The 27709-nt window shown below is 36.0% G+C and overlaps 1 protein-coding gene across 1 annotated transcript in view; it reads right to left on the bottom strand.

The window, feature by feature from the left end:
• Nucleotides 1-23303, bottom strand: part of LOC149421682 (zinc finger Y-chromosomal protein) — a 46261-nt gene extending 22958 nt beyond the window's left edge. The window contains exons 1-2 of the mRNA XM_089634309.1: nucleotides 22458-23303; nucleotides 21860-22363 (exon numbers count right to left, since the gene is read on the bottom strand). Coding sequence (XP_089490435.1) covers nucleotides 21860-22363; nucleotides 22458-23233 — 1280 coding nt within the window. The 5' untranslated portion in view covers nucleotides 23234-23303. The remainder of the gene's footprint in view (nucleotides 1-21859; nucleotides 22364-22457) is intronic.
• Nucleotides 23304-27709: the final 4406 nt, after the last annotated feature.

Raw genomic sequence — 27709 nt, 5'->3', positions numbered from 1 at the left:
GAGCCCTTCATCAAACTTCTTCAGTTTTGCCGATTCTTGACGGAAACTGAAATTTCCATTTAGATCGCCAGCCTATCTCTTCCATGTGTGTCTTCTTTTAAAGGTTGCCATCTGACGATTTACGAAAATACAGAATTTCAGCGGTCACTTATTAGTTGTGCCATGTGCCTAGCTGAATCCAATTGAGGTTAGAAATTGATGGTAATGTCGACAACCTTAGACTTGCTCCTAATCCAATAATTGGTCTTTATCTCGCAAGGTGATGCCGATAAAAACAACAGTATAACATGAATAAAGGAAGAAAGAGAGTTCTGGGAACTAAAAATAAACGAGGGGTGGGTAGGAAACTGGGAGGTCAATGTGTCCAGGAGTGACGGATGTACGAATCCATCCCTCCCACTGCGGTACAAGACGATGGATCGAGAGAGTCTGGCTGGAGAAGTCAAAAGGTTCTCCAATAAATAGTTTCAGGAGCGGCGTTACTCATACCCGCCCCCCAACTTGAAATAATATGTATAAACAAATACTAAAAAGTGTCAATTGATTTGGCTTTGAATGTGTCAAGATTAAAACGTCCCAAGTACACATACACTTTACACGGCAACACGATAAAATACATTTAAACACCATACATACTCATTATGGCAAGCAATCCATTGGTTACGAGGGGAGCAACATATATAATTGCCTCCCAGACGAAATTAAAAATGAAAAAAAGTATAGGTACATTTAAAAAAAAATTGTTCAGTTTTATGCTCAATCAACAAAACAATGAAAGTGAATAATATCGGTGTGTAATATATTTATGTGTAATATACAGGGTGTATCGGCGTACCCGACAAACTTTAACCAGCTATTCCTTAGCACATTTGGAGTAAAAAATGTTATGGGCACTTTGCTGTCCGGTAACATTTTTTTAAAATAAATAAATTACTATTCATATTTTCACCACATGTCACCAATGTTTTATCCTTTGTCAAAGTTTGAAAACCCGTCTGGCAATATTTTGTTCGAGTTTCGTTGAATAATGTACGTACGTACCTACGTTGGCGCGCTTTTACAATCACAACGAAATGGCACGGCACCATTCGTCTCATTTTTAACTATTATTATTTAGTGTGTACGAAAGAGCGAGGACACTTTTTGACACACTTGCTAATAACAGCTGTTGAACACGAGAAACCATGCAAATGACAGTGACGGAGTGTGGATTTTTTTTATTTATTTTTTGTTTTTAACCCTTGGGACCTTCTAAGACCCAAACAGTCCCAAATGCCGTGCGCGCATTATACTCTCCTAAGACCATATTTGTCCCAGAACGACCGCACATTATTAAAATGCATCTATCTCTCTTCCTCTCATCTAAAAATTAATTATTTCTTTTATGTCAGAAAGAGAACGAAATAGTGCTTATTATTGTCTTTGAAAAAATGGGAGCTTGTAGAAGGTTCGATCTGTGCAAATCAACAACGTCTCAAGGGTTAATGGAAAAAAATGTTACCGGACAGAAAAGCGCCCATAACATTTTTTACTCCAAATGTGCTGAGGAATAGCTGGTTAAAGTTTGTCGGGTACTTGTCGATACACCCTGTATATGTTATTTCTAGTTAAATAAGTGAAAAATGTAATTTTCTTTTATCTAGAATAAAAAATATAAAAAAAAACGAAAATATCAGCGACATCTATAAGCTCATTTTGTAGCAAAAGGTTCTTGGTGAGAGTCAAATACAGAAAAACTAAATTCTAAATTCCTATGTCTCTGCTAGATGTCATCATGTACTGAGGTATGCGAGGTTATTATTATTTGTTTAGACTTCGTGACAGTTTACGATGTCTAGCGGGCGTGTGTTTGCACAACACAAATCAAACAACCGCGTGATCTTTGTATTATTATTATTATAGTCCTTATTGTTATGACGAGGCGTCACTACATGGAAATGCCATACGCTGTACGCCATTCGCCGTACATGCTAGATGGTAGAATGTAAAAGCTTTCACCGACTTGGATTAGCGGGATATAAGATACGTTAAAATAATGGGATAAATTAAATATATTATTTTATTATTATCAACCGAGTTACGTTCTAATTACGAGTATGTAGGTAGGTACTCATTTCGTGTCTATTTCATTATTGTTGATCTCACGTGTTGAGATACAAGAGTTCATACTTAAATGCCTAATAATTTTTAAAATTTTTACACTTATTTTTTTTTGCACTATTTTTTTATTTATAAATCCTGAAATACATAATGTTTCTGAAAAGAAATTCACTTTAAAATGCATTCATGATTATTTTCATTCCCGAAATAAGAAAATGCAACAATTGAGGACGGGATGTTTCAGAGAATTTGAATAATTCATCAAATTTTAAGGTGAATTTTCAAGTTCTGTGAAAGCTTTTTTAAAAATTCTGTTATTATATCATTGTTGACCAGTTGTTTCACAAAACTGAAATAATAACAGAACTTGAAGTGTTAAAAGTAAAAGGTTCTTCTTATATTTGTGTTTATTTTAGTTACAATAAAAAGGTCTGGATTTAACTACACTGTTCATTACCCGAGGGTTGGTAAGTATTTGGTTCGAGAAGCTTGTTCCCTGTCAATATCATCTCACAAGTACTTGTTACACTCTAGCGACATCTGACGGACTCTGGAGTAAGCTTTATGACTAGCGCCATCTATCGCTTAAATACTCAACCTTATCACCATACATCACAATTTCTTTCATGAAAAAGGTGATTAAAAAAATAATGAATTGAACAATTTTTTAAAATGGAGCACTTATTTTTTTTCGAGGGTGTATTTATTTTTACGCTTAAGTAACAGTTGTTTAGAAAATAATGAGTCCTTCAAAATAGACATAAAAACAATAGGTATTATAAAATATAATAACAAAAGAATTTCAATTGCCAGCCTGAAGATGTCCATAATAGGATGAAACCGGTAGTGGTAAAATAAACAAGTGGAAATAAGTTAAAAAATGTTTTATTTTCTATTTTAATAATATATAATTCCACCAAGTATAACAGTATAATAAATAAAGTCATAAAATATGCATAAAAATCATGTATTTGGTGAAATTGAATAAGAAAAGAGATAATAAATAAATAAAATGTAATTAATATTAGTCAAAAGTCTCAAAACATATTAATTTGTGAGAAAGTCACTTCACTAAATGATATTTTCATAGGCACACAACAGATATAAATAAATATAATGTCTGCATTTGTATCATTCCGGCGATGCCACAAGCCACAATCCAAATCGACATCCACAATGGGTTCGAGGCATCGGCAATGATTAACGCGCAATGAAGCAACATATAGATGATTTACTGCGGCGGCCTGGCACCCATCAAACGGAGCCAAGTCAGGCTGTGGCTGTAGAACCTTATCGGGGTTCCTTATCAAGTGTGAGTCGATCAATTTATATGCGGGCAGAGCCGGGACTAGACAAATAAAAGTGAAGGGCGAAAACAAAAAAAAATGTTTAAGAAAATATTTAACTATCAAAATGACGGAATGTACCTAATGCGGTGTAAATGCTCAATTGGAAGAGTCGCCAGCCCCGGTAACACTAGGTAGGGGATTTGGGTTCCAGTCCCAGTCGCCTTTTTATTTTCTGTGACTTTTTTATTTTATTTTAATTGAGGGTTGTTCATGTTATCTTCCTTCAATGACTAAATATTACAATGAGGTTTGAAGTTTTTATAAGTTAACCCTAATAAAATTTAAGAAAATAGCTTGTCGCTCCAGAAGCTTCCGCTATGTGGGCACATGCTTTTAGATCTAGTTAATTGGCAACAAAACCTCCTAGATCACAAGGCCTGAACACTAACTCAAAGCAGCCTCCTAACTTGTATGGGATTTTACAAAAAAATTCGTTTTAATTTTTTTTCAATTTATTTTTATTTGTTAAAACATCTTAAAATATTTTGTTAATTGAAAAAAAAAACATTTTTGAAGGTTTCCATACAAGTAAGGAGATTGATTTGAATCAGTGTCCCGGCCTTGTGATGTAGGAGGTTTTCTTGGCATTTGGCATTCTCAATTTCTGATATTCAACGTTTCATTTGTTGATTAGCCGTCGAGCAGGACCGTCATGCTGCTGGGCACTTGGGTCTTAGATCCTGTTAATTAAAACAAATGAAATCATGGAATAGAAAATCGAAGCCTCTTCGATTTTTTTACATTTGCCTCTTCAAAAATCGCTTTTGTAATGTAAAATAAACGTATCTAGGAGGAGTCGGCCGCTATAGCCCGCGTCTAGCTCCGCTTTTTCTTCATCGCGCCGCTACAGGACCTTATCTACTTACACCCGGCTCTGCACGGACTGTGAATTATTATGGACTCCTCGGGATCACATCAGCGCATTGGCCCCGGCTATCATTCATTTCTCATGTTTTAAGAAAACGGTATATGAAGATTATTTAAGGAATTTGTCAAAAACAAACAAATTTAATGTATAGATTTTTCTGTAATCATCATAAAAAAGTTTATTAGTTAAAATATAAAATACGATTTTTAGTAAAATATAGTTGGAAAATAAGAACAGGTATATTTTAAATTTGTTATGATTGCGAAGAAACATTAAAAAAACTGTGAAATAAGATAAAGGGCGAAATGGTCACTTTACACAACAAAATTGGTTAATTCAAGCATATTTCTGCGTTTAAACTCAAAGTCGTGATTTTCGCATATTTTGCATTCCATGAGCAATATCACAATGGACCGATAACCGCCGATTCGTGATCCGTCAGCATGTTTAATGTGTAAATACTCGTCACGATATCGGTTTGTCTATTGTAAATTTAATAAAGTAAGTGTTCACGTAAATTGACAAAACGATTTATTTACCAGCTTATATTACAGGTAATTTCTTAAATTTGGTTTATTTTATTTATTTAAATTAACCCTAAAAGCAAAAAAGTGGTTTTGAGCGCCCCACTTCCAAATCCGCTCCCGCCCTATTGAAAATGAAGCGTTCTTTAGATCTGCGCGAGACTTATGACGGACCCGGCCGCCGTAATAACAGGTTGGCCGGCGGAGGGGCGGGCCCCATGCTTTATGGGGCCCTGGGCCCCCGCCCTTGCCCGGGCCCGTGGGACCGATACGCCCCCCGAGCCCCATCCACTGGCACTGGAGCAGCCAAGGGATTTTCGGTGCTGCAACTAGGGTAGTAATAATTAGTTACTTATTTAATCGGTATTCATATAATCTAGTTGCTTTAATTTAGTTATTATTTCTGAAACATATAGGTACATTGTATACCCTCTGTACCGTCCTCTGCCTACCGTCAGAGCTGATTAATGAGTTAAAGTGGAAAAATGATGCTTGACTCAATATTTTTCTAATTATCAAGTCGTTAAATGTGTGTCCAATTTAGTTACACCCGTTTAAAATAAATTTATAAAACAGATCTTCTACAACATTCCACTGTTAATAATAATAATAATAATTGGATGACTTGTATAGCGCCGTTTTTGTGCAAAAACACCTCAAGGGCGCTGTACAAACTTATAATACATCTCTACAGTGATCTATGTTATTACTTAACTATTTATGGAGATAATATACTTATACAGTACAATACTTACCTGGTAGGTCACTTGAGATTAACACTTAATTAACATTATATAATCGTTTACTAGCAAAATTTAGATAAAGGATTTAGGACATAATTGGAAAATTGAATATAACTGGACTTTCTCTTAGGAATGGTATATTTAATTTAAGGGTACGACAGCTTAAAAAGGTAATTTTTTAGTTTAAAGTTTAGACCTGAATTAGTTAGTATAAAAGCTCTGATAAATACGTATGCGCATTCTCCAATATTTTTCCGGTAAAAAACGGGACAGCAGGCTTTTAACGAATAAATTTACAGGTTTCCTAGTAAACTAACAGTAAAACACGAATGTGTTAGGGCGGTGTCGGAACACGTATTCATAAAAAATGTGAACTATCAGGACAAACGAAGGTGCATGAATGTATTAAAAATTTATATCCCGTTTTTAACAGGATTTTAATAAATCAGCAATACTATTTTTTATCGCAAAAATTGTGCAAATAATTAATATTTTCCACTTATCCTTAACTAGAGTAGTTATAAAATAGTATTTGCAGCAGAACCCGAGTAAATATATCTATATTTTATATTATTTTATTTATTTGGGAAAATCAACAGATTATTTACATATATAAGAATAAACTAAATAATAAAGATAAAATCCAATAACAGATTTTCACTTAAAATTATAATAATAATAAAAAATATTAAAACAAGAAACTAAGGGTTCTGTACCCGTGGCCTGAGAAATTTACAAAAAATACAAAATTGTAAATAATAAATAAAAAATAATAACAGATCTAGGAACACAAATAATATACTAATAACCAGCTAAATTTCAAAAATTTAAATTTAACTGATATACTAATAACCAACTAAAATTCAAAACAAAATGTATTGTAAAATTTCAACACAGCAGCAATCAATAACACTACACAATAGCAATAATAACAATATAATAAATGTATACCTACAACTAAATTGAACACATGAGTATAAATTGGAAGGTAAGTAACTGGAAAGGATTCAAAGCAATAACATGATAACTTCAAGTAGAATATTTAAAATTATTTAATGTTAGTTATTACATATCTTTTAAAGGTTCCTAAATTACTTGAGAATATGTCCATATCATTAAAATTCTTATTAAATATACTACAGGCTCTGAATATAAACGCATTTTGTCTTATATTAGTAGAACATTTATGGAGATGAAAAAGTGATTTTTCTCTAGTTCTAACGCTCGGAACTCTAAAATTAATTTCAGACAGAAGGGGAGAACAATCAATAAAGCCATTGATAATTTTATGGAGATATATTATATCTGCGGAGTCTCTTCTAGTTTTTAATGGCTTAAGTCCATAAAGGTCCATCGAGCTGTTTACGTCAAGGTTTGAATTTAGTTTGAAATTTAAATGATGGACAAATTTTCTTTGGATGGCTTCAATGCGATTTATGTAAATATTATATTGAGGATTCCATATGGGAGAAGCGAATTCAAGATGACTGCGAACATAAGAAAAATACAATATTTTAAGTGTTATGATATTATTAAATTCTTTTCCAATACGGAATAAGAATCCTAGCATTCTAAGGGCTTTCTTAACAATCATATCAATATGAGCCTCAAATGTAAGTTTACTGTCAAGTATAACACCTAGATCACGAATTTGTGTAACTTTTTTGAGTAGTTGGCCAGCTATATGATAATTATGGTCAAACTTAATTTTATTTCTAGTGAAGGTAATTACATAACATTTAGAAGTGTTCATGTTGAGACGATTGCGGATACAATAATCATTAAGCCTATACAGATCTTCTTGTAGTTTAAAGCAGTCAATTATAGAATTAATAGGCAGGAATATTTTCATATCATCAGCGAAAAGTAGAACATTTGCATAATTAAAGCATTTTATAATGTCGTTGATGAAAATTGTAAACAGTAACGGTCCCAGATGAGATCCTTGGGGCACACCTGAGGGTATATTTACAATCTCAGAGATGAAGCCATTTATTGTTACTCCCTGAGTGCGCCCATTAAGATAGGAGACTAACCATCTATATAAATCCCCATGAATTCCCAAAGCTAGTAATTTGGACAAAAGAAGACTGTGGTCAATTTTATCAAACGCTTTTGAGAAGTCTGTATAGATTACGTCAACTTGGATTTGATCATCCATTGATTTAGTAATATTTTCAATGAAAATGGCAAGATTAGATACAACCGATCTTTTTTTCATAAAGCCATGTTGGTTCACGAGTATTACAGACTCGATGCAGTTATATAGTTGTTCATGAACAATTTTTTCAAAAATTTTACTAAAAATTGGTAATTTAGATATCGGTCGATAGTTCTGGACATCATTTTTAGCCCCAGACTTAAAAACAGGTGTGATGAGAGCACTCTTCCAACGATCAGGAAAGATACCTTCTTTCAATGAGGATTGAAAGAGCAGTAATAGGGGCTTCGAGATTAACTTGCTACACATTTTGATAAAGAAAGCCGGAATTTTATCACTACCCGCACCCAGTGAGCTAGAAATAGTATCGATTATTTTTTCTATTTTTTGTTTTGAAACTGATACCGAGGAGATATTAACTTGATTGTCAAAATGATAGTTGGTAGAGTGTACATCGGAAATAGTGTTGTAATTAAAGGTGGAGACGAAATGCTGTGAGAACAGGTTACATATTGCGAAAGGATTTTCAGCAGTCACTTCGCCCAGTTTCATAACATGAGGCAAACCAGAATTATTTCTTTTTCCTTTAACATAAGACCAAAAGTTTTTAGGGTCACGAGATATATTAAGTTCAGCGTTTGTTATAAATTGTTTAAGACATTCTCTAGACAATTTCTTTTGCCTTGATCTAAGGATACAGAATTCATGGTAGTCTAAAGGATTGGACCACCTTTTCCACATTTTAAACACTTTATATTTTTCCTTAGTCAGTTTTATTAGGGCTGGACTAAACCAATAGGGATAAGAATTATTAATATGAACTTCCTTTGACGGGACGTTTAATCGAATGATTTCATATAAAATTGTATAAAAGCGGTCAATAGCAGTATTGGTTGATAGGTTTAAAAATTCTGCATCCCAATCAATACTATTAAGGACGTTATTTATTGTTTCATAGTTAGCTTTCCTAAAAAGATTGATTGTTCGTTTGTTGTCCACCATAGGAGTTTCCAGAGATATGTTAATGTCAACAAGAATGCTTTTATGATGTTTACATTCAGGGATGAGATACTGGTCAGTATTTGATACAATTACAGGGATCGAGCTAAAAACAATTGAGACCATTGATGCGATTGTGATATATTTTACCATTGAAAATTAATTCCCTACAAATAGCCTTTCTTTCCTGTATATTTGCAGGTAGGTAGGTACTAGATATAATTACATAACGTGTTACCTACTTACATTCTTTTTATAATTTTTTACTAGCCCATAATATCACACGCAGAACCAACGTTAGAATTCCCAATTCCCCATAAATTTGCGCAGTATAACAGACAGCTTCATAATGTAGACATTCTTAGCAATAACGAATAATAATAAACAGAATTAACGTGTAATATAATAAATTAATGCATCGGGAGCATCTCCCACCCTTATCCTATATTACTCTTCCACTCTCCTTTACCTACTAATTGGTTTTAAGACTCAATACAACTCCTATCTCTAAGCATCTTTAGACGAAGGCAATTTATGTACTTAACCTTTAAAAAATATATATTTGTAGGGCGGAGACGGTTTACATATAGTTCACGTGAGCACTTAGACCATAGGCACATTGTGTTATCTCCCGTTTTACCTCATTCCTTTAACGGTCACCCAGTCCCTTTTATAAAGTTCACCAGGGTTGTCATTGTATATGTGGCTATGTCTTCTGATTCCACAATGTGTCTTCCCAGGTCTCATCTCTCCTCATCAACCTCCCTTGGTTCCCTGAAGGCCCCACGAGGGAAGAGAGCTTCATCTCTCCTCTCCACTCCCTTGTGGTTCCCTGAAGGCCCCACAAAGGAAGAGTTCGCGGAGGTGGCCTCATCTCTCCTCTCCATTCCTTCTTGTTTTCCTGAAGGTCCCACGAGGGAAGAAGGCCTCATATCTATTCTCCACTCCTCCTTCGTTCCCCGAAAGCCCCACTAGGAAGAGGATTTTGTCTCTCCTATCCACTCCTCCTTGGTTCCCTGAAGGCCCCACGAGGGAAGAAGAAGTCTTCGAAAGGTCTAATTTTCCAGCAGAGCACCAAGTGTTGGGGTAAGATCTGAATACTCAGAGATGCGACCCTGTTTCTCGGAGGCACCGTTCGCGACACTGTTCCCCAGTGCCATTCAGCCCTGAGCACGGTAGCTCACACCTCAGCTTGGGGTGGCTATTGCAGGTCGTGTTTCCACTCCCTGAGCGAAGGGTTTGCTAGACTTCCTACGCTAAATTTTATGAAGGAGGAAGTACTACAAAAATGATCTTGTGAAGAACAGTCCTTAACCATAATTAACCTCAGATGTTAGATGCTTGTATTATAATATAAGCTTTTTGTTTCTAACAAATAAAAAAAAGATTTATGTAGAAATCTCTTAATAAACATCGTTATACTTAACAATATTATATAAATGGCAAACCCCTAGTTCTAACGAAAACATACAGTTCTCCATGATCTCTAACGTCATGGATGAATCATGAATTAAAAACAATTTTACCCTAGTGAGTATATTGACCTCTATTAAAACTCCAACATTTTTAAGCTTGTAAAACATAATTATGTAAAATATTATATAAATGGCAAACCCCTAGTTCTTACTGTAAAATACAGTTTCCATGATCTGTAACGTCACGGATGAATCATGAATTGAAAGCAATTTTGCTCTCGTGAGTACATTACCCTCTATTAAAATTCCTACATTTGTGAACTTGTAAAACATAATTATGTTTATTTATTGCAATATGAATGAAACTTGCTTAATTTCGGACTGTTTAAGTATACATTCTCTCATTAATTTCATTCAACATGGTAATTCAACGAGGTAATTGAATATTATGGAGTACACGTTTTAGACTTGAATGAATCTAAAATTGAGTCGGACACTCTCCCAAGATGCCTTTTCGTCAGGAAATATACGTTTCGGAACATAAATAATTGCGCGTTTTGGTATTTGCACACGTGTTAACAAGAATACCATACGCCACGTGGCGTAACGCAATGCTATCAACAAGGTGCGGACTCTAGTGATCTCGCGTGCATCACCTTTACTCTCATCCTCCACAGGGCTAGGCAAACTGTGGCACGCGTGCCAATAGCTTCATTCATTTTATCAACTAACTTGAAGTTATATACAACTTTTGCAGTGGTCTATGCACATATTTTTTTCATAGAACTGCAACATGAATTTATTTATTTTTTAATTCAAATTAATTTTTGAGTTAGGACGTTACTGATTACACATTTTCGGTGTTACATTTACATTTTCTCCATACTTTCAAAACAAAAATAACGCTATGGATCCTTAGATCTGCAATGCATTTCAATCATTACACCCATACATTCTACCAGTGGCGGCTCGTGACTTTTGGTTGTATTAGAGAGATTTTTTTTGAAAAAACCTTTTTTTTTTGTATGGAGACATTCAGGAAATCCGTGAGGCGCACGGCTAAACAGAAATTTCCTGAAAATCTTCATATAAAAAATATGAAGATTTCATATATGAATATTCGTAAAAATAAAAAAATCGTTTTCAGGTATAACAACATCTATAATGCCATTTTTCACTGCATTCTACATTCTAACCATCTAATCTCCCTTCATACATCTCTCACATTCCGATTTGTATAATAATAATTTTTGAGAAGAAAGATTCCAGCTATCGCTAAAACAATAATTGACTAATTATGCATATATTCGTAGTTTAAATGGTTGCATAGCCCTGTTCCGTAAAATAATGTCCCTGTAGCTAATTTAAACCCTGTGAGCCGTTCCGATGCGAGTTGCAACTTCAAAGCGACCGTAGCCAGCCCTGCTTCCGGCGAGGGATTGGTCACCGTTTCCTCTATGGCCAGATTGACAGATTCAAAATGAGGCAATTACTCACGGCGACGCTGAAATCTCAAATTGCCACCTTTTCAGCCAAACAGTTCTCTCTGTGTTGCTATTAAGTGAGATTTAACTCACGGCAGTTAATTATAATGTGTGACGGCGTTTGAATTATTTGGTCAATGTGATTATATTACGATATTGTATAAATTTTATGGTTCCTTGACAAAACCAAACACTGAATAAGAGTGCAAAAAAAGAATAAACCACAAACCTAACCCATACCAAATTTACCTAACCTAACTTAAGCTCTCCTAAACCTAACCTAACCCGGGTATTATATACCTATTGTTATTGTGTTTGAAAAACAATATATACATTCTTTTTTAAATTCATGTCCTGTTTTATTCGGTGTCCCTAATATATATTTTATAGGCGTAGAAAGTTCAGTAGGTGAGTTCTGGCGGAAAGAAATTTGGAAAGCTTTTTCCGTTTGAAATTTCTACTTCAATTAACTATTTTCAACTCGCAACGTTATTTCCATGTTAAAATATGTCGCTTTGAAATATAAATATAACTGTAAAAAATAAGACAAAACGCCATATATTTGATTCAAAAGTTTTAATTGTTCAATAAGATCAGAGCGAATTATTTTTTTCACCGTTTAATCACGGTGGAAATTGAAACAGTAGGTATAAAAAGGGGAAAGTAAAATAAATATGTTTTAAGAATCCAAATCACGGGCGAAGCCGGGTAGCGAAAGTATTAATACATACAGCTCACGATGATTCGATCAATATCGGTTTGAAGGACAAAACAAAAATGGCTTATACTTATAGGTACATAATTCTCATTGAAAATGATCTGTTATGAAAATATATTCCAGTAAGGGCAATACGACAACCAATATTGAGTTGACTTAAAACCCTGATTATGGATTAAAAAATTAAAGTATCCAGCGATTTCCATCGCTCTTTATTGTTTTCTCATCAAAACTAACCGAATGAATCCAATCATGAGTGCAATAAACGTTTAGTATCATTTTAAATATTATTGATATCATGGAAATAAGAACATAAACAAATTACTTCTGCATAAATATCAATATAAATACTCGTATTGTTGATGGGCGGTTCAGCCGTATGCTATAATAATAATAAATAATTAAAGATATAAAGGTATTCCTTGTTGGTAACTTCGTGGGAGGTGCAGCCTCTGCCGACCAAACCGCGTAGGATTATCCTAAATGATGCAGAGGAATGAGCATTCAATCAATCCTTCTCGTAAAACATTATATTGCTTCAATTACAACATGGATCCAAATCTTTGACCTACCTACCTGACTTTTAATGTATAGGTACTGGTCCTAATTTAGTTAAGTACCTACCTACCTACGTATCAATGGCGTGCTGTGACTTTTTGTGATTTAACGACTCTCAATACAAGTTTTTCAAATTCAGTTGGTCTTCAGAGATGGCGTTGGATGGCGGACAGTAAAGCTTTTACTTTTGAATATTGCATTGAAATGTTTGCATCTTCACACAATAATAAACTCTATGCGTTGGTGGTAGATGCTACATTAGCCTGCGACCTTCGCACCTACCTACATGGGTGAAAATGCGTTCGGATAAACTGCGCATCTTTAAACATGTTAGCAAAAGTATTGGGTATTAATTATTGCGTTGAGTCTAAGCAAATATTGATACACGTTGAAGGTGTTTAAAAAAAAATTATTGATTTTTTTTTAAATTGTGATTTTGGGTGGTATTGAAACAAAAGTAATAACGTACGGAAATTTAAAAATTTTGTGAAATTTTACAAAATAGTCATTCTTTTGTAACCTATATTAATTGATCGTATTAAAAAGTCTTAAATTTGCTTTTAGTAGATAAACCGATTTAAGATTTTTCCGCACAATATAGTTACCTAATTCCACGGAACTACTAGTCCGGCTATTAGATCGGGCTACAGAGCACATATAGCATTTCAAGAATTTCATTAAAGTTGTATCACCTATCCAAGTACTGTATTCTGCGAGTGTTAAAAATGATAGCGTTACCTTCATTATAGCGTTGCTATTGTTGTGTTACAGTTTCGCTATACTCGAACAACTAGTTATTTAAGCTTTAAAAGGCTCACACAGCATAGTATGGAAAAAACCTAAAAAGCGGGTATATAAACCTGCATAAAAATTTGATAACATACCGAACTGTTTTCTGCAATACAATGCTGCGTATATACGTACGAATCGAAGCGCCACAAATTATGGGAAAGAAATGGTTGCGTAATTACTTTCCCATAATTCGTGACAAGGCTTGCGCTTCTATTAGAAGATGTATACACAGCGTTATGTTTTGAGAAGTCTTAAAGTATTTGTACGAAAGATTAAAATTATTTATTTACAAACGGACTTACCTCAAATTAAACAAATAGTTATTACGAAATAAAAGAACATACATATTATAAGTTAGATGAGGATATTGATTGGATTAGGACATGGATTAAAAAATAAATAATAAATATAAGAAAAAATTTCGACCGGTCAGTGGCTGAGTTGACATCCCGTTTGGGTCCTACCCAGGCGTAGTGTGTTTAATTCCTCGGCTGGCTAAGTCCTCCATCACAACACAAACAACATTTTCCGTTTACCGTGGTTGTAGCAGGAGATTTTCAAATACCATTCGTTATTCGTCAACTGGGAATGTTTGTCTTTCTTTAACAAAACAAAAAAAAGCAAGGAGGGAAGTCTAGAAGTCATAACAATAATTATAATATTTTTTCTTCACTTGCTTAGTGACAGACACAAATCATTTAGACGTATACCAAAAAAATCAAGGTCTTGACTTGAGTCGTCCAGTCTACGCATTCTGGACGGTGGTGAATAATATCCAAAATTCATAATTAGTTGACTGTTGATTGAGGAAGAGTAGTTTATTATTTCTGAGTCTGCGGGGGAGAATATTGAAAGGGGAGAGTTATGAGTTTTATCAAAGTACGTGAATCAATAATACAAAACAAACGGTCTTCCAAAGGAGAAAATTTTAAAGTTACCTAGTTTAATTTCATCATATATATAATTAATTGCATGAACGTTAAAAAATGTGTTAAACTAAAAAAATAAAGAAAAACTATGATGTTCAGATGTATATACAGACCTATATTTCTGAAGCATCGTAGTAATGTTTTTAAATATCCTTACACACGTAAGGAAATAATGATCAACACAGAGCTGTATATCGTCCTTTAACCATGACACGTTGTGAAAGATTCTAAACACCGTAACGAATGATATATAATATGACCTATATTTAAAATATCTGTATATGATAGGATAACATTTGCCAATAGTGCGGCGGACCGACAGTAAGCTTCGCAATCAAAACTGGACTAATATTTCACGATAGCAGCAGGTTAGGCAACTTTACTTGTTACTTCTAAGCTGAACTCTTCAATGCCTGCTCCGAATGACTCATATACAGGTACGGTATTATACTGAGATTTACCTAATGATCTGTTCGTCTATTTTATATCAACATCCTTAAGGCGAAGCTTAACGCTCCATCACTATTTTGATTAATCTTTATAACGAGTTGGTGTACATTATGAATACCAAAAAATATGTTTTAGATAAATTGAAGGTTTTCCTATCGTTTCGTTTGAGTAGAATATAAATAAAATAATAAATTACTCAATAAAAAATATAAATGTAAACTAACAAAAAAATTTTTTTTTCAACAGAAATGTATGAAAGCGTAAAGGAAACAATTTAAAAAAAATACAGTATTATAGCTAAGATTATCTGTGACAGTTTCACTTGATTAACTTTTTTGCTTTTTTTTAACATTATTTACAAAATAAATAAAAACCAGTTTTGTGCTTGAAATCGAACATTTCTTGACTCCGTTTGTCAAGCGATTTTAATGCCTATTACCTCCAATATAAGGTATACTGAGAATATACATATTGTTGGCTTGTAGCTTCCTTTTAATAAGAGATGTGTGATTTCATAGGTTTATATGCATTTTCTTCTGGGCGAATCTTTGTATTAAAGTTATTAATTAGATAGTTAAAGTTATTAAATAGTATGATGCGAATCGAAAATGTGATTGTAAAATGATAAACTTATTTACGTACTTAAAAATCAACCCGTAAAAAAAGTTTTTTTACTATAATACATCTATTTTAAAATATATTTAAAAACTAAGAAAAATGTATAAATTATTTTTTGGTTTGACTAAGGATTGAACCTTCTTAATCGGGAGCTGGAGTCGACAACTATACCAACCTCGCCAAATGGTGATCGGGTACCCAATAACGGGTATCCGCATACCCAATTTTTACCGATTTATAACAACTTTCTCGTTAACTCTTTAAGTTTTTATGTATGAATTTTTGTTTTCGTGTTTTATCTTATCTTTGAACGCTTACTACGGGGCCTTAACTGCTGTAATGTCATCCGATTTAAGATAAATAAATACGTTTTTTTGTGTACGTAATTACCACCAAAACACTGCAGAATGCATTGTCATTGACAACGTGTCTGCCGAGTTTCCGCTCGATCGGATGTCGGGAAGTGAGTTAATTCCCGCTTCCAAGATTTGCATTCATTAATTAAGGAAAAACATTGAGAAATTAAAATACTAGACGTATCTAAAAATGCACAACCTTACTCTTTAATGAACAGTGATAATTGGGAATGGGGTGTAATGTGACCGATTAGCCGTGTTCTAAATAAATAGATTATGTTGTTTATCTAAATAAATTGGCTACCCGCAAGCAAACAAAACTATTTTTTGCAAATATTTGAAAAAATATGGCCAAACAGAACTGTAATCAACGTTACGTAAATTTTCTTAGGTTACGAGATGAATATTTGAAATTATAATATGTATTAATTCACATTATTGATAAAATGCATTTTTTACCGTGGATGAATAATCCTTTCGCAATGTTTAGTATACATTGATAAACTCAATAGCTTCTTTCATTCGCAGATATATTTTTATGTTTAACTAACTAACTAACTAACCATCACGCCGTTTCCCCGCAGGGGTAGGCAGAGAGGACGGACCGCCAAACAACTCGGTCTTGGCACACACTCCTTGCCTCATTCACATTCATACATCGTCTCATACATACTCTTCTATTATTCTGACTCTTGACATGGCCCGACTCGAGTATCTGATTCACTTGATCGTGCCATGTCTTCCTCGGGCGTCCCCGACTTCTGCTACCATTCACATTTGCATCATATATCCTCCTTACACTCCTATCTTCGCTCATTCGCTCTACATGCCCAAACCATCTAAGCGTCCCTTTCTTAATCTTACTCATTACGCTTACATCAGCCTTGCACTCTTTGCGGATCTCCACATTCCTCACACGATCAAACATGGTTTTACCACACATACGCCTCAGGGATCTCATTTCAACAGCATTTAATCTACTTTCATCCTTTCTTTGCCAGTTCCATGCCTCACTTCCATACATCAAGGTAGGTACCAGCACTCCGTTGTGGACTGCTAACTTCGCTTCTTTGGACAATTTTTTGTTAGCGCCTACGGCGTTTAGTCCTCCATTAACGGAATTACCTGCATTTACCCTTCTTTCGATATCTCTGTCAGCCTTCCCATCTCTCGTAAACATACTTCCTAAATACACAAACTCATCCACCTGCTCCAAATATTCCCCATTCACAATTATATTGCACACTGTTTTCGTACTCTCTCTTTCAAACACCATTACTTTAGACTTACTTACATTCATCATTAACTCATTCTTCATGCATACTTCGTTCATCCTAGACACGAGAGACTGTAGATCATCTATACTATTAGCAATCAGCACCGCATCATCAGCATACAACAGGCAACATACTTTAAAATTATTCAAATTCGCGCCCAATCCCACCTCTTTCAATTCTTGCATACAATTATCCATGTATAGATTGAATAACCACGGTGACATTACGCAGCCTTGTTTAACACCTTTTGTGATATCAAACCACCCCGTAAAACCACCGTTTACCCTAACACATGCAACGCTTCCCTCATACAGAGACGCAATTGCCTGAATCAGATTCGTATTCACTCCATACTTGGACAACACCTTCCATAGCTTTTTCCTGTCGACTCGGTCGTATGCTTTTTGTAAATCTACAAAGGCACAGAAAAGTTTCTGGTTTTTTGCCAGAAACTTCTCAGTGAGCATACGCAATGAGAAGATCTGGTCCATGCACCCCCTTCCACTCATGAAAGCACCTTGCACATCCCATATTTTATCCTTTGTTTCCTTTCTTACTCTTTCAATCAAAATTCTACCATACAGCTTGCCAACTGAACTAAGCAGGCTAATAGCCCTATGATTCCCACATTCCATACGTGACCCTTTACCTTTGTATAATGGCATGATCACAGCCCTTCTCCAATCTAAAGGCGTGTAACCTTCCTTTAAACATTGGTTAAAAAGATTGCACAACCATGTGAGAATTACACGGCTACCTCCTTTAAAATATTCAGCAGCAATATTGTCAAACCCAACAGCCTTACCATTCTTCATACATTTAATCGAGCTTTCTATCTCATCCATGCTAATTTCGGTAACATTCACTCCATCGTCATTCATATCTGATTCGCCACTGGAATCACTGTCATTCACTTCGCTTTCGAAGACTTCCTCGAAATAATTCATCCATCTCTCTTTTATTTTTTCCTCATTCGTCAACATTTTTCCATCTTTTGATTTTATCACTTTCATGCTTCCGTTTTCTGGGCCACTCCGGGACCTTTTGACTTCTTTCCAAAACAACTTAATGTTTTCTTGGAAATGGTTTGTCATTTTCATTCCTTCTTCCTCTTCCAGGCGTTTCTTTCGTTCTTTCACTCCAACTCTTACTTTTTTCTTACATTCCTTATATACTTCTTTCGCTCGATACTTCTCTTCGCTGGAAGCACTGCCAGCCGCAATCAGACACAACCATGCTTTCTTCTTTTCTGAGACCAGTGCTTTAATCTCATCATCCCACCATGCATCACCTTTCTTCCTACCTTGCGTACTTATTCCACAAACCTCCCTAGCAGATTCACAAAGACACACTTTTATGTGGTTCCATGTTTCGTCTATGCTTAGACCATCCATTTCCTTCGCATTTAATCTTATCTCTGCACAATTCACATACTTACTTCTCACATTATCGTTTTGCAGTTTTTCTATTTTGACTCTTGTCGGAGCTGGTACCGTTTTCACTTTAGAGCGCCAACCGCGAAAGAGGTTTACTCTCGACACTACAAGAAAGTGGTCAGTTTCGACCTCAGCCCCTCTGAAAACTCTTGTGTCCTCGGTAACAGCTCTCAACCTAGAGTCAATTACTACAAAATCAATAATTGACCTCTCATTTCCTCTTTCCCACGTATATTGGTGGATACCTTTATGATCGAAGAAAGTATTCGACACAAACAGGTTCCACTCTAAACATACTTCAAGCATTCTGTTCCCGTTGTCATTCGTTCTTTTATCCCCAAACATACCTAAGACCGAATCAAATCCGTCACGTCTAATTCCCACCCACCCATTCAAATCGCCTGCCATTATAATCCTTTCGTTCATATTTTTTAGTCTCATTACAACATTCACACCAGTCCAAAAATCATCTTTCACTTCATCGCTTTCAGAATTAACAGGGGCGTAGCAAATAACAAGAAACACCCTTGTCAAACCGATTTTAAATCTGATCCACATTATTCTCGGACTTACACATTCATACTGCAACATACATTCAATCATTCTGGGAGACAGTAGCGCTGCAACACCTTGACAAGCCCTCTCCGTATCTGGTCTCCCAGACCAAATGACGAGCCTATCATTATGCTGCATTGTACCGCTACCTTTTTTCATACTCTCTGTTATACAAAGTAAGTCCAAACATTTGCTCACCATAGTATCACACAATTCGTTCATCTTTCTTTCCATTCCTCCTCTAATGTTCCATGTACCAATTCGACATTGATCACGTTCCGTCCTCCTCTTTGCGCCACCGAAGGGTTGGCGATGTGATGGATAGCGAACCTCATCGACATCTTTGTCGGCCATTCCCTTCCAAGTACTACTTAAACATCTTAATTATACAACTTATCATATCGTTACACACATAAAACAAATAATACATATTTATACGCTTAATATAACATTTAACTTAACAAATAAACTACCACTAAAAATAGTTATTTTATCACTATATAATTGTTTTAAAACACTCCATGTAGACAGCAAACCAAAGAGCGCGGGTTCATTCCGATTTCATCCTTCATTTCCGATGTCATTATTCCACGCGCGGAAGGGCACGAGCGGTGGGGAGCGGAGGTTGCGGCAGGGGTTGCATGAGTCGCCAAATGACTCTTTCCTTGTGCGGGTTCAGGGTAGATTCCGAGAAACGATGATTCTGTGGCCTAAGCAATGTCATATGGCCCACATTCTATAACGGCACTGAATAAGCACTGTATGCGTCGGACAGCGGGGTTTGCAGTATTGGTGCGGGTGGACGAGGGGCAAGGGGCAAGGGCCGAAGGGATGATCACATCTGGTGAATGTTCAAAGCGCTGATCTCGTATTATAGGCACAGGAATTCACACATCTTAGGATTAACAAAATTATTTGTCACCTTTTCTTAAAGTCGTTATACGTCCACACTGGTCACAGTAAAATTAGTTTTTAGTACACTTAAGCAACTTAAATACAGTAAGGAACATTTATTGACACTTTTAAGGGCGGAATATATGAAATTTCACTTGTAATTGTCGAAGAAAGACGAGACCGACCAAAACGCGTCAGGCTGCTCCGAGAGCCCGACCTATTTTATGTTTAGCTCTTCTTAATTAAATTAAAACGAATAAAGCTTCGCTGAGAGTTTAAGTAAGGATAATACGAAGATACAGAAATAAGACTTAATATAATGCTTAACGTTAGTGGTATTTATAGCATCATGGTTTAAGCTTAAAGGGAAGATAATCTCTGTAGTTATTTAAAATGATTTTATTGCCAAGCCTCTCAATAACATTTCAAAAGGACATCGTGAAGGATTATTCGTTCCCATACTCGTAATTGAATCAAATAGCTCTCGGATATGTGGATCCTGTTTGATTATAATCGCCGCGGTAAATGCAAAATAAATATGCACGCGCAATAATATTGATACGGTTTTAGTGAGGTAATTGCAAATTCCGCTGCAAACGCCGTACAAAATATTGAAAAGCTACGCGTGCAAAATGATGAAAGCAATCGGGTACCTCCTGACCCTCGGTTGCCACGAAGGCGGAAAGCGCATTCAACATAATATTATAACATTTGCATATAAAATTCGTATTTGAGTGGATACGGTCCGCGTTCCTCATAAACATGCATAAAACTTTCGAACATGACTTGATGTTCAACTTCTCGGAATAAATTGCGAAGTATGCGAGCGATTAATAGTTGAACGAAAATAATACAAACCTCCGTGATGACATTTACCCGACATGACTTATGGCGGGTGGCGGGTAGTGCCGGGAGACCGGAGAGGATCTCGGCCCACTCGTGAACTCTCTATATTTACAATAATATTTACTGACGTGCATATATTATGCCATATTATTATGTCCCGTATAGTAGAGCCGTAATCGATGGGAATTGTCAAATACAGCATCGAACGGAGGTACTACTTAAAGTATGTATCTTATTGTGTGTACGTGTACCGACGTAGCTGCGAATGTATCGATATTGCCTATACACTGTACACTGTACAATACATATTCATAGATAAATTTATTCTTATGAAGCTGCAACGATACTTTACTACATTTTATTATGGTAATATGAATCAATAAATACGGGAACGAATTTTTCTCGGCATGTTCCGCCATAACTTCTCATCTCCACAATATGAGTAGCAGCACCGAGTACCGAGTGAGAATAGTCGCGTTTAATATAGGAATCTCATAAGAAAATAAGTCGGGGGCATGCGCGGGAGTTAATAGCTTTCATAAGGAGGGAAGGCGCGAGTCCATCTCTTTGACGGCCTGACATTTTACTGCGGTGCGGATTCAAATGTGCATCGCCACTTGTAAATATTGCAGTGACCCATCAGAAATATATTAATAAAATAACTCGCTGTTCTCCGGGAGAAATGTCTAATCTGACATTCCTGGGGCTCCATTACTATTCTACATGGCGTTCATGAATAAAACTTGGCAAATATGTTGTTAATAAATTGTAAATAAATTGCACTTACTTCTTTGAGAAACTGACCCCACAAACGAGGCAAGGGAACGACTTCGGAGTCTTGTCTGTTTCTTCATTGGTGACCTCCTCCGGTAATAGTTCTGGAATCTGAGGAGTGGAGTGAGTTCTTTTGATGTGGAAGATAAGGTTACTTTTCCTTGAAAATGTGGCCCCACAAAATCCACAAGCATGAGGTCTTTCGTTGGTGTGTTGTCTCAGGTGACATCTCAAAGAATGCTTCAAAAATAATTTGTGACAAACTGGACAAGAATACTTTGCATTCGACATATCACCATTCACATTTGTCTCAAACTTCCCAACTGGTTTTCCGTGTAAAATTTCGTGGAAAATGCACTCCGCGTGCGAGCTGGTCTCGAAGGGACACATTCTGCAGTTCCACATCTGGGTGTTGGAGTATGGAGTCAACCCGGAAGCTTCGAAAGCACAAGCTCTGTGTCGGATGTGCCAAGTCACCTCTTGCGGGAGAGTGAATTTCATTCCACACTGAGGACAACTACAAAAGGAAATCATTAATAAGATTAAATAATTACAGGATATATTATTGTTATGTAAGTGGGTAATATATTACTCATTAATATGTTCATTACCTGCACGTTGCATCTGGATGCTTTTCCTGTAGATGTTTCTTCAACTCTATGATGTTTTTGAATCTTGGAGCGTCACAATGAGGACACGCTTTTGTAATATCCTTCGCCTCGAGTCCTTTTTCAACTCTGAGTTCCTTTTCTTTTATTCTATGCGATTGCGATCTTCTGTGTGCTCGAGCTTCGATAACATTGGTAAACTCCAGCGAGCAGGCGGAACAAAAGAAAACTTTCCTGCCGTGACGCAGCTTCATATGTCTCGAGAGTCCTATTCTAGATTTACAGGTGAAGGAACATTGACTGCATTTTTTTTTACCCTGATATTCATCGGAAGCCGTAGAGGTATTATTTGCGCGACAAAACAATTTGATGTGACGCTTCAGTTGAATGTTGAATTTAAATTCTTTATTGCATTTTCCGCAGCTTATTACGGACTTTTTTCGAATTATTATCGGCATGGATCTATTGATGGCCGCCACTACCTCGAGGTGGTCACGTCCAATTAAATGTTCATAAAATAATTGGGAATCCGCAATCTCAAATTTGCAAAACGAACACCAAAAGCGACCATTGAGATTATCTGTGACAGTTTTATGCTCCTGTGAACGCCAGTGTTGTAAAAAAATCGGCTGCCAGTTGGTGTAGAACTTACATGGACTGCATTGAAACGGAGACTGCAGAACTATTCGGTGAATGTTATCTAATATTTGAGTTTTGTTCACTTCATCATTAGGAACAGCTTTTCTGAAATGATAATGCGATATCAGATGTTTTCCCATCAAAAAAGGCTTCACTCTGTATTTACAAATTATGCATGTGGACAAAGTTGGTCTACGTCTGCGTTTCTTGATTATTGATTGTGCAATAATCGCCTCCTTTTTCTTGGCGGTTTTCTTTTTCGTTTGCAAAAATATGGAATCATTGAGGTAAATTGATGGTTTTTTAGTTCTTTTTCCGGGAAGTGAAATATTTGAATTCATTTTCATTGCTCCAGAATATTCCAAATCTTTTTCAGGAAGTGTTCTTTTCAAATGAAAATTGGAAAGCAAATGTTTTTCGTACACTTGTAGAGAACCTAATCGACGATTGCAGGGTCCGCACCAATACTGAACTGATCGTCCTTCTTTCTGGTGAATTGCGGTAGCATCCATGATTTGAGCTTTATGATCGATTAGTTTGATTCCATCTTTAGCACCTGGAATCCATTTCCCCTTAGTGTGACCTGGGGGTGGCATATACACATCTTCTTCTTCTTCTTCCATTTCTGGTATTTTATCTAGTCGTGTGAGTGATTCCGATGGAAAAGGTTTCCATTTACCTCCTGTATGTTCATCCTCCCAATCATCAGTGTGGTCTGGTTCTGGAGTTATTGCGCTAGTAGATGGCCAGTGATTAGATGAATCTCTGCTATTAAATAATGGTTTCCATTTCCCGCCTGTGTGGGAAGCGGGTGGTTTCCATTTTGTGACAGGTTGCATTTGGTCTTCATCGTCAATTTCGTCAGATTCCTCAGAGTCTTCATTAGAATCATCTTCATGTTTATAATCTAATAAAGAGAAGGGACGATCAGCGGGCTCCTTTTTAACCGTTTCGCATATATTTGCTATAGCTTTAATAAGTTTGGTTTGATTGTCTTCTGTTCCAGTTACTCGTAAATTGTGTCCACCGATCCAGTCTTCGCCTCTTTTTTGGGAAACTATACTTGTAGAGGCTTCTGGGTAGTTGTGAATGTCTTTCCCTGTGGAAAGCATAGCGGCAGTGGCACGCCTTGTGAGGACTCCTGCACTAGTTTTGCCCCCAGTGGGAATGGCGGTGGCTCCCGCTGGTGGTCGTTTGGCGCTGCTTTGAAGTTCGAGTGATTGAAAAAATACATCAGCGCCTTGGTGGTTTTCACGATATGCCACTTCGTTGGAGAGGGATTGTGCATTACCAGTCTTAAGAGATTCAGGGCTGACATTGAGCGATACCGGAAGAGATGTTTTGTTTTTACTGCACAAAGATTTTCTATGTTGCACATAGTTGTCAAGCCCGATAATGGTAGCTCTGCACTTGATGCAGAGGTGCCTATCATCGTCATCGTCTTCCGTTTGGGCCAGCCCTAGCATGGCACGGGCTGTTTACCTGTAAAATAAAGTAGTCTGTTAGTTAAACTGATAAGTAGGTAAGGTGATAATAAATCTCCCCCCGTTACTCCGCCGGGCGCTGAGCACCAAACTTTCAGGCTTCAACGCGTTCTCCGCGTGAGATGATACAGACAAGATCGTGATTGATGATGAGAGCTTAAATTAATTGTCGACGCAGGTATGTATAAAGTTAGGTAACACGCGTCGAACAAAGTTGGTTGTTGTTTAGCTAGTTCAGGAGCCACCCCTGGGTAGGGGGGTTTATCAGGGTGACCTGTAGGTAGGTCTTGAATACTTGAAAATACTTTTAGACACAATAATTAACTACCCTAGCGAGTTATGCGCCAGCGTATGCAACCTGAAAGAGAATTGTAGGAAATTATGATTCCGGTCGTTTTATTCGAAATATTACCCTACAAATATTAAGATTTATTTGAAGGCTTTTTGTTCTGAATAAATTTGTCGTTTTATTGCTTTCAAATGATATCTAAGTACTTAGTAGAAGAGCGAGGAATAGCAATGTCATGAACATGATTGCCAGCTGGAGACGTTGGCAGAGAGGGGGGGGGGGGGGGGGGTGGGAGAGGAAAGCGAAGGGAGGAAAGGGAGGAGTGATGGCTAAACTGAAATAGTGCATTCGCTCACGCAACTGCAGCCAACTTAATAATAACTGCGGACGTGCAAAATGCAATTTGTTGTAATTTACGGTTCCGCATTATAATGTGCCCTTCTCTCTGATTCTGTTGTTTGGGAATACGTAAGGGAGGAGTATAGAAACATTACTTTGATTGAAAGCATTGTTAGATGCAATTATTATCACGTTACCATATTACAATACACACGACCAAGGTGTTATAAGGACGATCAAAGAGTGTTGTAATAGTTTCTAACATATTGCATTTTCCTTTGTAGTTCATAGATCTGAACTGCTCAGAATTGTCTAGTATACTCTGATTGCGGTTAGTTTTTGCCATGAAAAAAAAGACTAATATCATAGCAGTCAATATATTTTGAATAATCTATTGTGGAAGTCAGAAAAATTACAGTTATAATAATTAAAAACACTACAATATAGTTGTTGTACTTAGTTACTTTTTTTCAAATATAAGGTTTGGTCCTGCTTAAAATTAAGTTTAAAAATATACTTTATACGCTACCCCCTAAGATATAGTGTGGAGCTAATGAAAAAACAAGTGATTTTTAAGTACCTAAACCTTCTATTTCCAGAAAAAGGTAATGCTTATCTACATTCATATAATTTGTACCTTCATACCGGAAAGCTTACGGTCTTTTGAAATGACGAAGAATAAATCTCAGGAAACTTCAGCTCTAGGCGATCAAAGCAACTGCGGGGAACAATAAATAAGACATTCTTTGTTCGTGGACTGGGACTGGGAACTAACGGTGTCGTGATTGGCTTCTGCGTTCTGGATCTAGTCCACAACACCTGCTGATTTATGGGACACCGCTCACCGCTGTTGAACTGTTCATGAGCTGCCGGCTCTGGTTGAGGAGTACTCAGTACTCGCGTTTAGTTAACATCATGCCGTTAATACGAACGGCAGGTACATGAGAACATTCATGCCAAAGTTCTTGTTCCTTGCTTAATGGATTTGATACGAAACAGCAACATAGCAAACCTTCTGATTTGCTTCTATATTTAGAAATTAGAATAGCCTGCTGCCAATTTTTGTTTCTTCGATATCCGCTTGATCTTGTGAAAACTTTTAATCACTGAAAGTTGAATGTAATAGATTTAAAGAGGACAAAAATGATTGGTGTCAAAAAATGTAAAAAAGGACACAAACACGGTCGTATATAATAACATTAGATATAATATATGTTAGGTTTTGCAAGTACCTAATTGAAAAATTGTTGGGAGATACAATATTTAGAAACAGTAGAAAAAAGAAGGCTTAGGTAGATATAAATTATGAGCTAAAGTATTACTGGAGATTTGAATATGGCTTTTGTTTTACTTAGGGCCAGTAGATACCTACTTCTTATATTTTTTTATTTTATATTTATTAAAAAATTACAATTTTGGTGACTTTTTCAACTACCATACTAGACTCATGCCCGTATTAATGGTAGTCGTACATGATTTATGTAAGAATAACAATAATAAAACATAAAAAAAGGAAATTGTTATGGTAAACAAAAATTTCAAAAATGCATATTATTATAGAAACCATATTAGAAATATAAATAAAGATAAAACTATATGCTATTCAGATTTGGTTTCTGATGGAGAAAAACTTCGAGAAACTTATAAAAATCTTTATTTGGGTCGTTAATACTTAAATGTCATTAGTCATTATCGTACGAATCTATCGTGTCTAAATATTGTCCGGAGGTGTATCTGCCAGATCAAGATCCTACTTATGTATGTACGAGTACAACAACATCATATTATCATTTGATGTTGTTAGCCCCAACAAATTTGTAAAGCATGTATAACAGTAATATCATTAAAAAAATGTCAATATCAGATAAACGGCGCTTGAATATGATATTTTATGAGTATATTGTCGAGTATTTATCCGAAAAATATCGGTCCTTATTTGCACCGCAAATTTAATCAACATGGCCTTCCAACGAGCGCTTCTTTATAGCCCACGTTAAATAAAATCAATAATCGTAATGACACCCTCATGCTTTCGAATTTTTTTATTATTACTTATTAAGATTTACTAAGATGTAACACGAACCGGATATGCAACATGACAAATAATGACCGGAAACACACAAAAAATCGAATTTTAATCGTTATCATATTTCAGTATCGTAATTATTCACGCCTTTGAAAATATCTTAACAAAACGGCTAATAAAACATGAAGAAAGACCGGGCAATGTAGGTAATAAATACAATGGTAAATAACGCACTACAGTCGGGTGGCGTATGAGAATCTTATTGAGTTTTGAACTTGTTTTGAGCTGTGAATCGCATCGGCTCATAACCTGCTCCGGTGTTGGACTGTGATAAATGTGGCCGGGTGAATATTTTAATTAGCAGGGATTATATGAGCGCATGACATGCAACACAATGATACTTCAATTTCATTATTATTTAGACGATTCCCAATGGCCGGAGCTGGTGGTGGAAGGAATATGAAGGATATGTTATTGT

The sequence above is a fragment of the Hesperophylax consimilis genome, chromosome 8 (genome assembly GCF_061612785.1).
Source record: "Hesperophylax consimilis isolate HC1 chromosome 8, BYU_Hcon_1.0, whole genome shotgun sequence".
NCBI classification, from domain to species: domain Eukaryota; kingdom Metazoa; phylum Arthropoda; class Insecta; order Trichoptera; family Limnephilidae; genus Hesperophylax; species Hesperophylax consimilis.
The sequence above is the reverse complement of the archived record's forward strand: the minus strand, read 5'-3'. Positions and strand labels throughout refer to the sequence as shown.